Source organism: Silurus aristotelis, assembly GCF_946808225.1.
Source record: "Silurus aristotelis genome assembly, chromosome: 17".
Taxonomy (NCBI): Eukaryota; Metazoa; Chordata; class Actinopteri; order Siluriformes; family Siluridae; genus Silurus; species Silurus aristotelis.
The window spans coordinates 18,903,886-18,921,979 of record NC_139590.1 but is presented as its reverse complement, the minus strand read 5'-3'; the positions used below and the strand labels follow the sequence as shown (position 1 = coordinate 18,921,979).

The 18,094-nt window shown below is 40.6% G+C and overlaps 1 protein-coding gene and 1 long non-coding RNA gene across 3 annotated transcripts in view; one reads left to right on the top strand and one right to left on the bottom strand.

Moving 5' to 3' along the window:
* Positions 1-18,094, bottom strand: part of tnrc6c1 (trinucleotide repeat containing adaptor 6C1) — a 51,595-nt gene that overhangs the window by 19,492 nt on the left and 14,009 nt on the right. For both annotated transcript variants that reach the window (XM_083565741.1, XM_083565740.1), the window contains exons 2-4: positions 17,696-17,798; positions 16,135-16,156; positions 4,210-4,509 (exon numbers count right to left, since the gene is read on the bottom strand). In XM_083565741.1, the coding sequence (XP_083421867.1) occupies positions 4,210-4,509; positions 16,135-16,156; positions 17,696-17,758 (385 nt within the window). In that variant the 5' untranslated portion in view covers positions 17,759-17,798. The remainder of the gene's footprint in view (positions 1-4,209; positions 4,510-16,134; positions 16,157-17,695; positions 17,799-18,094) is intronic.
* Positions 271-9,488, top strand: LOC310739806. Its single transcript, XR_014537504.1, has 2 exons — positions 271-6,166; positions 7,505-9,488. It is a non-coding gene; the product is annotated as an uncharacterized lncRNA (long non-coding RNA).

Here is an 18,094-nt window from a genome sequence, read left to right as displayed (position 1 = left end):
AGTGGTGTGTGTGTGTGTGTGTGTGTGTGTGTGTGGTGTTACAGGGATGGGTGCCCTCAAGTGTTCATCCTGTACATGCAGGAAAACCTGTGCCTGAGTGATGCAAACTAACCCCATAATAAGCCAATACTCCCCCAACCACTGCACCAGGCTATGGGGCACACAGGGGCACATGCAACAGGGGCACACAGAACACTGCATTTATATGAGTTACTAAAAACACAATCTGTACACGTCACACTTTTCTCCTTCTCCTGGGTGAAGGAGTTATTTTTTTTTTTTTTGGGAAAAGACGAGGAAAATCCACAAATGATACTATCAAAGCACTATAAATAAAGATAATTCAATGAAAATGCCATGAATTTTTTCTGAGGTAAGGAATATTGGACTGCTACGACCTCCTATACAATTTTGTATGTCCAACTCCAAGTTGGGGAAGAACCACATATGGCTAAAAAAGCCTGGTGTCCCAATATGTTAGCCTTTAGTGTAGTAGATCTCATATAATATGAAAAATAGTTGTCATTTTTGTTAAAAAAACAAGGAAAGAATGAGTAATATTTGGACAGGGAATGTCAGTTCAGTGTATTTACTACCTCAGATGGTCCCTTCAGGCATGTCCATATAATAAGGACTGTGGGAAATGTACAAGACGATGAGAGAGAAAGTGAAAGATTTTCCTGATGGCATTGCTGACAGGTTTGGGTTTATGAGCTGTGGCTGCACTGGTTTTGATTTGCTAAGTAACATGCAGAGAAACCACAGTATGTTACATGTGCAGGTTTGAAACCGGGCAAAAAAAAGAAAGAAAGGAGACAGAATAAATGAAGTCCTGGACTGTTTTCTGTTTAAATCACCGCTTTTCTTTCCGAAGAAACTTTACTGGTGTGTGTGTGTGTGTGGTAGGTAATAGGTGGTTGTGAGAGGAATAAGACAAAATACTGAGGAAGAAAATGAGCACAGGAATAAAAGGAAAGTGGGCTGCTGGCAAGAATTGTAAGGGACGACTTTAGTATTAAACCTTCTGCTTGCCTATTTCCCAGCTCACCGGATATCCCTGTCACATCTTCTAACACGCTACAATCCGTCACGCTCCTTGAGATCTTTAAACTGCAGATTAAAAACTTATCTTTTTAGCAAAGCCTACACATAACATACGTCACATATCATAAACTTGTGCTCCAGTACATCTGATCAAATGCACATTATCAACTTGTGCTGTTAATATCATGAACAGCAGCTACGCTAATTTCTCTCTACTGCTTCTCTTTCTCTACCCATCTCGAGGCATCCTGAGGTTGCTCCAGCCCCAGTCAGGTCCCACCTTATAAAAGCTCATAAAAGAAGTAGATGCCGAACTCACAAACTTCCTGTACCATCCAGAGACGTACCAGTTTGGACATTGGACCTCCTGGAGTGTTTAAAGGCTCTAGCATGGAGAAGCTGGTGTTGGATCTGTGATGATCACAAATGTTGAGCTATTTTATGAGTTGCTCAGTAGCTCCTAGTTTTATAACCACAATGACTGTATAAGACTCTAGAAAGAACTTTATAATCTTACACTCCAGTGCCCATGTTAGTTCTCACTCTCTAGTGTTCTGTATTGTTTAAAAACTATAATCACACTCTTGATGTTACCCAAATGAGGATGGGGTCCCCTTTTGAGTCTGGTTCCTCTCAAGGTTTATTCCTCATGACATCTAAGGGAGTTGTTCCTTACCACAGTCCCTGGCTGCTCATCAGGGATAAATGCACACCATTCACCTTAACTGTTGATTTCTGTAAAGTTCCTTTGAGACAATGTCTGTTGTGAAAAGCGCTTGACTTGACTTGACATACCCACTCCCAGGAACGATCAAGATGCAGGGGACTGGCTCTAACTCCATGAAACAAGGTGATAGACACTTGCCACACCAGAGTCCTATGTGAAATCACTTCCCTTGCATCGTTAATGGAGAGCAACACAAAGCTATAAACCGATAATCTGAGTTGCAGAATCGGTGGAGGCCCATGGCCGACAACATTCTTCACCGAGTTGCTTTTTGAGGTTTTTGCTGATCAGATTCTATCCTCCCCCCAGAGCTAGACCGGGCGCACAGAAACCTCACCGCTAAACCCAAACCAGGGAAGAGGACAAGAGCAGTTGTGGTCTGCTTTCATCGTTAACAGCTAAAAGATAAGAAGTCATTCGTGAGGCGTGTAAAAAACGAGGTAAACTGCAGTATAAAGGGTAACCAATCACCGTTTATGAAGATTACAGCCCTTAAGTATTGGAACGGCAGGCAGTATCGTGAAGTCATGGCCAAAATGTTCAATCAGGGATTTAACCAGGCTCCAGCGAGGCTTCGTATAACGACTAAAGAAGGGAGCAGGAACTAGTGTACATCTGTGGAGGAGGGCATCGGTATTCGTGTTCTCAGTGTGACGTTCTAAATAATTTGATGTGCCTGACATTTGTATCTCTGGAACCATGAAGCAGGAAGCGGCACAAACCTATGCTAAATGACACCTATGTTATTAGAATTATGCAAGTCTGGAGGTGTATTAATCAAATACAGAACACGGCTATCTGTTCTACCTTCCCTACTACCTTCTATAGCAGATGGGCTCTAATGTCTTTAAACTGCCTTAGAAAATGTTCTAGTCGTTGTATACCAAATTTATGACTGAAGAACGAGCTTCGTTCGATGAGCCGTTGGAAATACACTTATACATTTAATCTTGTCCTTAAGAGTTGAAGTGAATTATTGGGAAAATATAAGATTTGCAGGTTAAGCAGAAGTAAAAAAAGAGGAAGTAAGGTACCTGTAGAGCATTACCGTTACATATATTTGTTTATGTTGTGTGTTTGGGATGTTAGGGCAGGAGATGGGGGATTGGGGGTGGGCTGAAAAGCAGCAATTGTTGAGTACTAGTTATTGTATGTATAAGATGCTGTATCAGCACAAAATGTTGTTAAATATATTTTGAGGGGAAATTTTTTTTTATAAAATATTGCAGCCCACCTCGCCGTTGTGCACACATACTGCAAGCAGTGATTCACTGCTTCTCGCTAAGCTGGGTCGCTGCCATTTTCATGCTTCCTGCAGCCGAACAGTCACCTGGAAACTGACAGAATGTATCCCTTCACTGAGCTCCCACACAGGAAGAAACGAAACACAAGTCGCATCTTTTTGCTCTCGCTGTTTCGCCCCTTAAACGCAAAGCAGCATTTGTAAGCAGGCACATGTCTGCGTGGGCAGACCCCGAACAAGTAAACAAGCCGAAAGTGCCAAGATGCACAATATGGAAAGCATATTTTGATCGTATGAGGTAACGTTAGCTGTGGATATTAAATATGGCTGAGTAAATTCCTGAAAACTGGGAGGAGAGAAATGTTTGCCAGAGAAATGCCTGCGAATTGATGAACTAATAGAAGAAGGTGTACGAGTGGCTACAAAATCTTGGTAACTTATCCAGATTAGGCATCAGGGCATCATCCTTTCGCTTCTCCCATTAGGGGTCGCCACAGCGAATCATCCTTCTCATCCTTCCCCCCCTGTCCTTTACATCTGCCTCTTTCACCTCGACCACCTGCATGTCTTCCCTCTTACCACATCCATAGATGTCTTTCTCCTCTCCTTCGCCTCCTATAGTAGCCTATAGTTTCCACTGGTACCCTGTAGGCTGACAATACCTGTGGCGGGAGTCAACAATACTGGGGTGTCTAATTCACTCGTCCAACAACCAAAGAAAAAACCTCCTCATTGCCTTTCCCAAAGGAAAAAAAACCCAGATTGTTTCAATATACCACGCTTGGTTCATATATTTTTCAAAGGTGCAAAGAACGTCAAAGCTATTTTCTTCTTTCCAATTCCCAACACCATCTGCTACACTGTCTGGCTCTCGGTGGGGAATATTTTTACTAGCCATATTGAGTAGCTAGAACAGATGCTAGTTCAGCACAAAAACTATAGCTGTAATGCAAGTACAGCATGCAGGTGCATTTTAACATTTCATTGAGGGAAAACTCAAGCACTAGCTAGATCTAAATAATTAGATGAAGTGAAAGCCACACCACGCCACATTAGATCTTAACAAAAGATTAGATACCTTCTTTGTCACCAGACAAGGATAAACCTTTTTGCTACAAAGTCACTACTAGCTAGCTAATGCTAGCTTATATTCCATTGTTTTTTTCATTTGATGTTGACAAGACTGGCTGCTGACCTGGGGTTGATTGGCTGGGGAAAGACTGCACAGTAGGGCTGGTTGATGCTGGCAGCACAACGGCAATGCTCCCAGCAGGCAAAGGTTGTCCTCTCTTCAGCAGCTGCTTGTGCTCGTGCTGGCGAAAACGTGGCGGCACCTCTCGAGGTGGGTAGCGCTGTACTGCCGACTGCTGCTGGGTGCTGGATGGTGCACGCTTGCCATTGGCACCACTGCTGCTGGCCGAGGGCACAGAGGGGTTGGTAGCGCTGGGGTTGGCAGGGGAAAGAGGGGCAGGACTGGGTTTGGCAGAGTCTGGCACTATGGAAAAAGGTGAGAGAGAGGTTAGTGGTATTCAGGTAATAGTAAAGCACAAAGTAACTAGTCAAACACTCCTGTAGGACTCCCACAGAAACCTTAGAAAACACCAATAAAACTATTTGCTATAGCTCTACAAACTACACAAGCATTGCCTACGCAGGTAAAGGCATACATTTCAGAGTTGCGTTTCATGGTGACTAATCTGTAAATTCCAGATCAGATTGGTTGACTGTCTATTACGAACAGAAAAGACAGTGCTGTCAGGGTGGGAAGGATGGCGTTACGATGGCCTGTGATGCCGCATGACCAGCAGTACTTCACATGCTTTGGAGGAAACACTTACACCCCAGCTGGTAGATATCAGGTGATTATTTAGTGGGTAATAATTAAAAAAGACCAAATAGGTGGAATTAAATAACTTCTCTAGATCACATTTTATTGTTTTTTTTATGCAAAAATTAACTGAAGCTCATGACCTGGAATCTGCATTATTTTCTGTGTAGCACTAACTACTGGCTGTTTGATGGCAGTGGAGAGTGGGTGTGTATTAAACATGAGACAAAATGAACTGCCTTGAAGAATGCTTACTTATTAGCCCAAATATTGAATTTAATAAGAAAAAAGTTTTCTGGCACACTGGTCAAGCACGAGGCCCTTCATTTGGAATTCTGTTAACTTATCTACGCACCACAGAAGCCGCCTCTGGTACGCTTTTGTTAAATGTTGTTGTGCGGTCCAGCTTTTATATTAGATCTATTACTGTGTACCATGTAATAAAATCAACAGCTGTGCTCAATATAGAAATGACCCAGAAATAAACTTTGAAAGGTGATAACAATAACTGTTTTACAATGATTTTTAGCAAGCGTGAAGCACTTGTGCATTTTAGATGAATCTCAGACGGGTAGGTGGTAGCTTAGTGACTTTGGATTCTTTGGATCAGAAGGTCATGAGTTCAAATCCCAGCCACACCATGCTGCCATTCCTGTGCCCCTGAGCAAATGTCAGTCTCCCTGGATAAGGCTGTCTGCCAAAATGGTGTAAATGTAAAAGCAGTAGAAATGATGATACAAGCGGTGATACAAGCACGATCAACCTGTGGACTGTCTGTCGAATGACAGATGTTTTACTAGGTTAATTGTTCGTGCCTTTTTGGAAAAATATAAAATAAAAAAAATAAAAAATGCATTGTGAGCCCATCGCAGCTATATCGAATATATACGCCACAAACACAACATACAACATGCTATTTTTGTCCGGAGGCAGCGATGCCAGCCGCTGATTAATTTCAGTTCGGTCTGCCTGCCATGAGCAGGGGGAAAGCAGTGGGGGGAAGCATCCTCCTGCACGCATCATTTATCTCTCTTTTGCACTCAACGCCTCCTCTCTTTTGCTTTCCTCAATTCTGTGTGGCTGAGCTGTTCTTTTTTTTCCCCTGCTGGTTTTAGATTTGGACACAGGAATTAAACAGGTCCTCAATGATCCTCTGTACGTCTACAGGATCGCTGGCTTTTAGAATTTTCTACACGGGTCCAAACCCAATCTTCCTACTCCGGAGGGTTCTAGAAGCTCTGATGTGCTCAGCCAATGACAACGAAGCATTGGGAAGGGGAGGAAAGAAGGAGGGAGCCAAAAATGCTCGAAGTGGAGGGAGAGAGTGTGCTAACCTCACTGGCTGTACAAAAACACACACACACACACAAAACAAATCACCCCACCAACTCGGCTATTATTAGAAGCAAGTCAGTAGAAATGCTTTAATTACTCTCCACTGCTGCGGCTTATTTTTAAGCACTGTTTCTGTAATAAACCGGTTCATATCTGCAACTGCTGGCATCAAAAGACTTGGCTGGGAAGGGAAAACGTTAGGACATGAGATCAGTAAGAATGCTGTGCTCAACACGCTACGTAGGGTCAACACTGCACACACCCCTGAAAGCACATGCACACACTAACAAGTCTCCATGGCAAAGAACAGTCAACTGCTGTTCTACACGCACACGCACACACAAAGTGTTATAGCAGATCCAAAAGCGCTTTTTATAACAAAACAACACCTCTGGTTTTAACTACGCTACGTTTTTAATACCCCCTGCTCTATAGTATCTATTCCTTAAATTTGAGACACGGACAGAGACAAAATAAATACGAAAAAAAAAAGTCAGGGTGAAAATATTTCCCCTAAAGGCACAGTTCCTCGCTCGAAATGAGCACCGAATTCCCAACAAATTAAGTAGCACTTCATCCGAGCTTCATGTTGAATGGTGGCCTGGGGCTACGCTGCTCCTCACAGCAAGAATCGCATCTCACAGTTCTAGTGCAAATCCCTTCATCTTAAAATTAACAGTCAGATCAGACCAAAGCCACAGATAGCAACAAGGTCCGATCTGAACAGTTAGGTGGGGGCAAATTACAAAGAACGAACGATTATCTCTTGAGAAAAAATGGTCCGGATAAAGAAACACATAGCAAATGAATTCTAGCCGTTTTTTTCCGACATGGAATGAGAAAGATATTAGGGATGCAGACACATCTGAGCACCAGTGTGAAACATCTGCTCCATGCATGCAGTGTCTACAACACAGTGTGTATGTGAGAGAGCATGTTCCTTGGGGTGCCACTTAACCTGACAACCTTCGGAAGCCTTGTGCATCCCTCGGTCCCACGATATTCGCGTTGCTATAGCGATGCACACAACCTCACACCCCCCCCCCCCCTCTTTTCTTCAGTGAACAGACCTGGCATAGATCTTCAGAGCAGATCATCTGCCACTGAACTCGAAGGCAAACACATTCTGCTCGTTTTTCTTTCTATAACGCCGAAACGCAGGCTAAAACAGTAGATCGAAACAAAAAGGCATCAGTAAAATAATGCATGATTTCTGCAAATAGAACGATATCACCGGTCTTCAGTGTTCTGGTTGATGTAATGAAAGTTTTTTTTTTTTTTTTTATAAAAAAGATAAAGAAATAAGTGTCCTGTGATGGGTAGGGAGTTCATTTAGAATGGCATTAATGGCACAAATCAAATATGATTCTGAAGAAGAGATTGATAATTAATCTGCACCATATAGATTTTTCCGGTCCGCTGTCTAGAGGCGAATCACTGACGCCATGTGCTGTTTGTTTTGACATTGCGCGCTGTGTGGAGAGAGCTACATTAGATTTCTTTTTAATTTATTAATTATAGAATTTGTTTATTAATGAACATTCATATTTATTTCCGTTAGCACATTTTTAAGATTCAGTACTGGTTTTTACATTTGTTTTTTGTAATAAAGTTCAGTACTTTTTACATGGAGTGTAAAGTTTTTTATTTTTTTTTTTATCCAGTATCCATTTTAAAAACAGTCAGTTAACTAATTGGTTATTCGGCAAATACGATCCAACCTAGCTATAGGTATCGCTAAAATCCACCGGTCGACCTCTTTCTTCAGTACTAGGGTGGTGGTGGTGGTGGGGGGAAACATTATATATTGTTGCTTTGTCACTCTCTCGATGGTGGCCTTGCAGGGGTCTTGTAAAAACATGATGAAAATGCCAAAGGCACTTCAGGTAACATTAAATTTTAATAATATATCCTATATACAAGTAAGAATATTTTTCCTGTAAAAATGTATAAACCCCATGTTCAGATAAACAATGACGAGAAAGTCCCGGAGTGCTTTAAAATGTATTCCAAAACTGAAAGACTTTCCAAACCTGTTTTATGACTCGTCGTTATCGCCATCATAAAGTGCACGAGTACGGACGATTCCTTTCCTTCCACACAGCCCTTATATTGTTTGTCTTTTAACCTCGGAGGGCCAAGCCGAGTCCAAGGATCTTAATTAGCCAAGCTTAAATACGCAATAAGGGATAGAGAGAGAGAGAGAGAGAGAGAGAGAGAGAGAGAGAGAGAGAGAGAGTAAATAGATGAAAGAGGAGATGAAAAAGCTCTGAGCTGCATTACACTGGGTACAGCTTGAAACAAGAAGCCGGAGTGAGAAGGGACGAGCCTCGTGGGACGGCTCCAAGATATTTTCACTGCAGTCGTGTTCAATTAACGCGATGCCGTGCCGTGCGACTGCATCATTCTCCTGTACTCTTCTCCTAATCAGATAACACTTTCAAAAATCCTGCAGTAATAAATTGGACTGAGGGCATGTTCTAAACCAGTATCAGTTCTACAGTAATTTGCATAGAGACCTGTGTGGCCCAAAAACAATTTAAAAATACAAGTAGAATTGTTAATTTACATCAAGGAGACATTTGGGGACATTGAGTGTCTAGTTTTATTTTAAAGCCCAAGAACTTTTGGGGTATATTGGGTACATGACAGCTACAATCATTTTACTTGTTAACTTCAAAAGCTAGCAAGTGAATGACTGGTTAGAGTGCAATCAAATTGTATTTGTATAGCGCTATTATGGCCATTTTCATGGTCCATTTTACAATAGACATTGTCCCAATGCAGCTTTCCTTTTTTTTTTTTGCAGCTTTAAGATAAAGAGGTTCGCGGTTGATCACCAGTCGATTAATCCTGACGATTTTTGCCATTTTCTTTTAATTGATCGGCATCGCAAATTAGGCCGATTATAAGGCAGGCACTTCTGACACACCACACTGTGTGTGTACGTTCTGTAATAACGTGAGAGAACATAACTTTCCCATACCAACAGATTGCAGTCATCTGTGTTCCACATCCAAACAAGAAAACCGGAAGAGCTAGAACTGTAAATATATAAAGCAAGCAGCGTTTACACTTGCCGCGATAATTACTGCCGAAATTAAGTAGCTCCTCTTTAATCGTGTATGTTAAGATGCAAAAACAAGAGCAAGAATTTCTTTCTCCTGTGCTAATTCGCTAAGCTAAATCGGTTTAAAAAAGACTAATCGAAGTTCTCTTTCCGGCCGACAGAGCTCCGTCGCTGTTTAAAATGCAGAATGTCAGAAAAACAGCTGATGTCCAACTCAAGCCAGCGATGAGGGAAAGAAAAATTACCCAGACCGGCACTCAAAAGACACTTCACATTTACTGATGGCCCACCGTCAGCTTGGCTTTAAGTTCTTCATTCGTTTTTAGTTTAGCCTTATATATTTCATTGGTTAAATATGATAATGCTCTTGAAGAGAGAATAAGAATAACATTTGGAGAGAGAATGAGAGTTTTTGGAACTGTATTGTTAGCGAGCCTTTAACCAGGTGTAGTTTAGGGTATAGGCAGGCTTGGGGACAAAACCTGCTAAGAAGTGCACTGATTGGAGAGGCTTGTGCTGTTCAATAAATGTTTAATCAAAGCAATTTTCTGTATCACGTCATTAAGTATTAGATTTTATATGCTGAAGGGGGGAAACATATCCGTCCCAAAAAATCTGCATAAAATATCGGCCTTTGGCTGCTGTGATTTCTAAATAATTTATTAAGTGAATTGAATGAATTTATGTTGTGGTGACAAGTTTATTCCTTAGAAGCTTAACAATAGGGAGCTAAGAAAGAAACCTGAGTGAAACTGAACTCAAAAAGGCACCCATCCTCATCCTAAACAGTCTGGACAAATGTCCATTCATCGGTGTGCTGCACAGTGATAGGTGCTTAAAAGCAGATCTGTTCATGTAAACTGCAGCCCTAAGCCATTGTAGTAGATATTAATTACAGTCCAAATCCATCCTAGTTCTTGAGTTGCTCATATAGGCTATTTATCTGAAACCATCCTCAGCTGCAGTGTTCTCCAATTTAAAAGAACTTCCACCCAGAGGCAGAGCGTCAGGATGAAACCGGTGAATCCGAAGAGAAGAAAGGGACAGGAACATTGCGTCATCAGATTAGCATTTGGCATATACACAACCAGCAACCTAAAATGGCATCATTTATAATTCAATGACTTACTATTAAGCCTTCAAGACTTGTACAGTATAACTTCACATCAAGACTAGACTCGCTCAGGCAGGTGTGCTTCTGAGCGACATTCGACCTCTTCAACTGATCCTGAATGCAGCTGCACGGCTTGTTTTCAGCCTTCCTAAGCTCTACTACACCAGCTTATTGCTACATTCCCTCCACTGGCTTCCTGCAGCTGCTATGTCAGATTTACATCACTGATGCCTTCCTACAAAGCCAAACCCCTGGACCAGCATTCGACTCCCTCCCAGCTGTCATCTCAACCACTGCTCCAATGTAAAAAAAATGGTGCTTTATACCACACACATGTACATTACAGTACTGCGAAATTCTTCCTTCACATACCCCAGCAATGTTAGGAGCCGTAGTCAAGAGCGCAGGTTCAGCCACGATACAGAGCCCCTGCAGCACTTAAAGTTAAGGACCTTGTTTAGGAGCCCCAAGAGTGGCAACTTGGCGATACCGGGGCTTGAACCCAGACCTGACGATCAGTAAACCAGAGCCTGAACCACTGAGCTACTAATTTACCCAAAAGCTGCCAGACATGTCGCTGTAGGTTTTATACCAAAGCGTGAAATCTTACTCCATTATATAAAGACGCGAATAATTAATGGCACAATACATGAACACCATCATCTTAAATATCCATGGCACGTATTATCGAGCCCTAAAATGGACTAATTCTTGGAATTCAGTGGCGTCAATTATTCTGAAGTGACAGAAAGTGCTGACAGAAAGAACCGGCCCCTACTAAGGCAGACAAATCAATCCTGCATGATTGTGCTGCAATTATCAACATTCAACAAACACTTAAAAGTAATTAACTGAGCAGGAAATGCAATTTGCTCGGGCGGAAAAAATTACCATATAGTAATTAGCGTATGGAGTGTCATCTTTTTACGGCGCTTTTAAACGTGCTATAAAACACGGAGATCACAGCCTAAACGAAAATACGACACAATGTACACTAGTCTTGTAGCAACCAGAGTCTTAAAATATAATAGCAATAAGCGGATTATGCATACACTAATGCTATATTCAAACCATACAGTGGCGGATTTTTTTTTATTTATTATTGCATATTTCTCACATTACATGAGCAAATATTTAACAAAAATAACCAGAGAAGGGTTTTTTTTTTATGATTATTTCATTTATTAAGGGAAAATTGTCTGCCTGGCCCAATGTGAAAAGGTAATTTCACACAAATAAAAAGTAATTCAGGACCTTGCCATAATTCTACGCTCTGCCAAAAAAATCCTAAAGGACAATGTCCAGCCATCAGTTCATGTCCTTAAGCTCAAGCTCACTTGGGTTATGCAGCAGGACAATGATCGGAAACACACCAGCAAGTCCACTTCTGAATGGCTCACAAAAAAAAAAAAAAAGTTTTGGAGTGGCCAAGTCACTTAAATTTCTTTGAGATGCTGTGGCATGACCTTAAATCGCTTGAGTCAAGTTGTCACAATAAGGTTTAGGGGGCAATTACATTTTCACATAAGGCAAGGCATGTCTGGACAGCTTTTTTTGCTTAATAAATAAAATCATCAAATAAACCTGCATTTTGAATTTACTCTGGTTACCTTTGTGTTATATTAAAATTAGCTTGATGATCTGAATCAATCACTCAATGAATTGAGCGTGACAACATGTAGAAAAAATAATCTGTAAGGGGCTAAATACTTTTTCACAGCACTGTATGCAGTTCTTCCCTGAACTGTTAGCACAAAATTGAAGGCACACAATTTGTACAGGATGTCTATGGATGCGGTAGCATGAAATATTCCCTTCACTTGAACTAGGAGACCCAAACCAGTTCCAGCATGATAATCCCTCGTTGCACAAAGCCAGCCCCATGAAGATATTTTGGAGTGGAAGATTTCGAAAAGGCCTGCTGTAGTTACTGTAATGTGTAGTAGCGAAGATATACACAAAAAAAAAATAAAAACACGTGGCGTGCTGCGAGTCTCTTTCAGTTTGGCTTAGAAATAAACGAAGGGCTGCCAAAAGGGACGCAGTTTGCATGCGTTGCCTCGGTCATCTCTAAAATAGAAATGGTAAAAATGGAGCACCGACTGAAAGAGGCTGGTAGTTATGTGGTCATTGCAGCCACTTCAGCATTTAATACAGTTCCAATGCACTCGTCACACCTACACACACAATGTGCAAAACGCAAAAACCTTCAAAAAGATTGCACATATTGAACTGCCGTTCTTAAAACGAAAAGGTTTAAGAGTTCAAAAAAAGAGGTGGAGAGAGAGCCAAAGGGTGAGAGTGTGCAAGCGTGGAGGAGATAACGGAAGTCTTTTTTTTTTTTTTTTTTTTTGAGGAGAAACGGGAGGTCCCTTGTGCAGCGTACCTGCCAAAACCCAAAGAGCAAAAAAATAAAAAGAGAGAGAGAGGAGACAGGAAAGCAAATGGTGTTCTCACTCTTTCACACCGCTCCGTCCTTACAAATCTTCTCTGCCAGCATTCACAGGACAACAAACACCTACAGACCGTCTCTGTCAGCCATGTCAGGGTTTTTCCTCGTTCTCCCAACACGACCTTCACTGGCTTCTGTCTTCCTACCGCACTTTATTTTCTCTATGACTGTGCAACAATAAGAGAAAGAAAACAACTCGGGTCCATTATGTCAATGGAAATGGAAATACTTCTTGTCACCAATTTAAGTGCCAGAGAAGATCCCTTAGCAGGGGCTCAATCTTTCATATACTCAACCTTGCTGTGACCTTGGAAACTGGAAGTTTCCAAAATCAAATTAGTTAATTCGCTGGTTGCAATATAAAACAGGTATATAAATCCTACAAAATAAGTTTGGAGATTATAACAAACATTTCCTAAAATATTAAACACTTGACTTTACTAGGTTTTTTCTCATTCTATTATGCTTCAGGTCCCCCATTAAAGTTTAAAATGCCCCTTTGCCGTTTTGAACATTGTATTTTATACCGTATTTGTACTGTATCTGTACTTGTATTGTATAATATTCTACAAAGGTAAATCAAATTAGACCTCATTTGATAGGAAAGATGGGCTAAATGCTGGACTCTGATTGGTCAGATGATGTCTGGCTTAGAGAGTTGTTTTAGCTAATAGTAGAAGTATTGATTTTAATGCCAGGTCAGCATATAAGGCTGTCTTTATAGACAGCAAAAAGAGTTAAGGAGGTACAAGAGCTGATTGCTTACAGGATTAAGAACATAACGCACATAGCATGACATGTTTTACCATTATATAATATTTACATTAGCAAAGCAACAAAATCTACTCTCCGAGATTTGTAAATGACTCAAATCTAATAAATGCCCGGTCTCACTTTTGAACATTGTATTTTATATTTTTCCTTTAAAAACAGTATCTTGGCTGCCCATGACCTTCTATGCAACCAGTTTCTGTACTACACACATAAGCGGAGAAGAATATTACTAAATTCTTTTAAATTGTTTAGTGTGTACTGGTAGAAGGTAGTTTCCCCACACACTATCCAAGCAAAACCAAGTTAGATATAAAGTTCTTGTGTGACTTCCGGCTGATCCGGCCACAGAAAACGGACAGATGCAAAACAAAGTTAAATCAGATTAGACCTCATTAGTTGAACTGTGCCAATTCCTCAGATGTATCCCCACACCGAGTCTCTGGGAATTCTCCGAAAGGACACGTAATGCCAACGAAGACAGATGCGGACAGAAATAAGAGAGCTATTGCTTCACGAAGCCTTAATTAGTACAGACCAAAGGCAACCGAGGGTTCAGCCATGACCACAGGCCCACATGCAACACCATTAGCGACAAAAATGCACACAGGCACAAGCTTCCCCTTGTGGACAGTCTAGTGTTGGAGGCTTCCAGCTTTAGCAGATGCTCTAATGAGATTTATGAGCGGCTACTTCTCACGTGTCATAAACCCTATTCCATCTGCCCAGGAACAGATCCTGGGGCGGGCTCAGCGAGGTTTTAATGCCACATATTTCTATTTGTGTTATAAAGTGCATAGTGTCCTGGTGGAACCCAGTTTCAGCCTTCACTATAGTAAAATACATTTTGCCGTGACCAAAGCTAAAAGTCCTTAAAAAGTGCTTACAGTTCATGGCCACTCAGTATGTTTAAAAATGCCTCATCTCTTCTGTTAATAGAGCCGAAACACTGGCACATGTTCAGTCCAACTTGTGAGTATACACACAATGAACGAATTCTATTACAATAATCCTAAACTAAAACGTTATACAGCGATAGAAGAGCAATGATTTATAATAGTCTGCCTACATGCCGTCTCACAGACTTCAATAGGGACAATTTTATAAAGGAAACTAGTGCACCCTAAGTGATAACAGTAGCAAAAGTAAGTGCACCGTAAGTGATATGTATGGTCCTGTCAAGCAGATAAAAACATGATGATGAATAGGACATGTGGCTTTGCATGGTTGCACGATGTACAGCTGTTATTACTGAGGGTGCACTCAATTTTGTTGCCAGCTATTTAGACAATAATGGCTGTAGGTTGAATTATTTTTAGAGGACACTAAATCTGTGCTGCTATACAAGCTGCACATTGACTACTCTAAAATATATCCAAGTTTCATTTCTATAGTATTGTCCCTTAAAAACATGTTTAAAAAAAGGGCTGCTGATATGTGAGGGGTGTACTCACTTATGTAAATTACTGTATGTTAGTTAAAAAAAAAATAATAATTATAATGATTAATTTGATGGGGCAGATTTGTAATATATGGTGAAGCTCTCTGTAAGACTTTCATTTTACTGTTATAGAAGGAGTCTTCAGTGTCAGTGCTTTGTAATAGGTGGTAAGTTTACTGACATTTATTAGTCGTATGGACAGACTCTGAAATGACTCCACTGGTTGAATGCTGGACTTTGATTGGTCAGATGATGTGCATTACTTCTGTATAAAAGCACAGCCTGGAAACTTGTCTCAGCCAGTAGTAGTTGCACTGATTTTAAATCCAGCATATAAGGCAATGTTCTGGATGGCAAAAAACATTTACAGAGGCACAAGACTTGATTGTTAATATAGATCAAATAAAATAAAAGACTGAAATGAAACAGAACGAAGAAGAACACAACAGTTTACCTTAGTGTACTATTTACATCAGCACAGAAACGATATCTACTCTTTGAGATTAGAGAATGTCTGAATCAGCTGTACCTATCTGATCAGTTGAATTACAACATGCCCTCTCACATTTACATTTTACATCGATGCCATTTAGCAGAAGCCCTTATTAAGTGTGACTTACATTTATCTCATTCATACACCTAAAGCAGCTATGGGGTTAAGGGCCTTGCTCAGGGGCCCAGGAGTGGCAGCTGGGTGTGGCTGGGATTTAAACTCGCAATATTCGGATTCAAAGTCCAATGCCTTAACCACAAAGTTCCCCATAAAGGGACATGTTCTCACATTCGCTTGGCTATAGTTTCTATGGCTATGTAATTTCTACATTCTCTTTCTGAAAGAGAGAAGTTAAGGAATGAAATTGTGGTGGTGATATTCAGGGAGGAAGACGATGGATCTGATGCCTGGGTAACACCGCTGTAAGCAAGCTCGAAAACATCTCGCATACAAATCAGAAATGGGATGCAGAAGGGAATGGTTTCACAAATGACAACTTTAGGCAATAACGAAGTTGAATCCATCGCACTTCTTTTAAGAAGAATAAAAACAGATAAAAAAAAAAAAAAACTCCAATTTACAATAAATACATGGAAAAAAGGTATAGAGAGCTGACCTTTGGTTTCCTGTTCAGCAGCCTATAAAAAAAAAAAGATCAGATACGGATTAGGAGAATGGCCATCAAATCCATATCCAATTTATTTACAGCGTGTGACAAAAAAAATACATTTACAGCATTTGGCAGACGCCCCAGTGGCAGCATTCGTGGTGCTGGGATTTTAACTCATGAACTTTTGATCAGAAGTCCAACACCTTAACCACTGGGCTACCACTCCATGACCATTAGATTGCTTTTCAAACATTCCATCCCACTCAGCTTAAGGTGGTTTTTTATCAATATTATTGATTATTACTTTACGTATGTATGAGATGCTGTTTAAATGCGATTATCCCTCAGCTGGTTGAATGCTGGACTGGTCCAGAGGATGCACATTCGTTTTGTATACCAGCATGGCTTGGAGACTTTTGACTACAACACGAGCAATAAATGAGAATGAATGCACTTGAGCTAAAAGCTTTCTATAGTAACATCTCACACACCAGTGCTGTATAGTAGATGGTCCAAATAAGCTAAGAGCAATAATAACCTCCAGTTCTTCATTAACACATCTGCATAGAATCTCAAGGCTTCTTCCCCATGCCATTTCAACTAATTTCTCCTTGTCTTCTTAAAAGCGCTCTACAAATAAAAATGAATTAAGCTGAATTGAATTGACGTGTGTTATTCCTTATTGAATGCATATTACACCCAATTAGTCACATATTAAGCATTACTTGTCAATGAATGTGCTGGATTTTTGCTTACATCGTTCATAATAAACAATCAGTACAAGTGTTTATGGTATGTTCATCATTAGCTAAAGGATATATGGAACTACCTTACTAATGACTGTACATGGAGGCGCAAAGCTCAAGTGGCCTTCAGCAAGGCGAACTTGGACATAATGCACGTTTCCATGGTGCTGAATAACTTCAGCGTGAGCGGAACATGTTCGCAGGCTGTTTGTGCTTAAACACTCTCTAATGTATCAAGCCTCATTTCAAACACAGCAAAACTTTCAGGAATGTTTAACAGGAGCAGCAATGCTGAGACGGCATGTTCTACACTACAGTAATTTAAAAAAGAAAAAGAAAGAAGGAAAAAAAAAAAAGCTGTGACAACGTGTAGATCAATTTGTTACTAAGATAGTTGTATACAGTGTCATTTAAATTAGCTTTTTGTTTTTAAATAATGAAAACACTGACTAAAATTTCTTTTTTTTATTTGCACATTTAGCACCATGTAGGTGACCGTGTACCAATTTTAATATTATTATTTTTTTTTTTCCCTCACCTAAGTTTGGAGGATGTTAAGACTATGACGATCCCAAAAACCCGATTGGGTTTAATCTCTACGCATTGGAACCCTCACCTCATTCACACCCAACTGAGAATTAAGCCTACATGGTTCACCTCTTTTGGGTATGTAACATGGACCAACTGAAAAGATGGCGGGTGGAAATCCCCCTCCAGCATACGAGGCGAGAGGATGTAGGAGGTGCTAAATAAACATGTTTCACTCAGATCCCACGTTGAAGAAAAAGAAAAAATAAGCAAGAATGAATAAAGAAAAGAACCTTTTTCTGAGCAGCTTCCTTTTTCTTCTTTTCGTCTTGCCTTTTCTTTTTCTTTTCTTCCATCAAATGAATCTCTTCCTGTGGTTCTCGCCTTGTCTCCCAACTGCGGAGAAAAAACAGGCAGAAGATGCAAATGTTGACTGTAGTCGCTCACATACATCGTTAACCCGCTTTCAGCACCAACTAAGCGCCGAGGACTCTCTTAAAGCAAATCCAACAGAAAAAACAACATGAAAGCCCGCATTCTATACAATTGTGTGCCTCCAACTACGTGCTACCAGTTTGGAGTAGAACCAAATATGGCTGGAAAAGTCAGGTGTCCCAATACTTTCACCATGTCAGACATTCATTTGAAATAATGATAGTAGGTGAGCAGGTAATGGAGTAGAGAGGTGATTG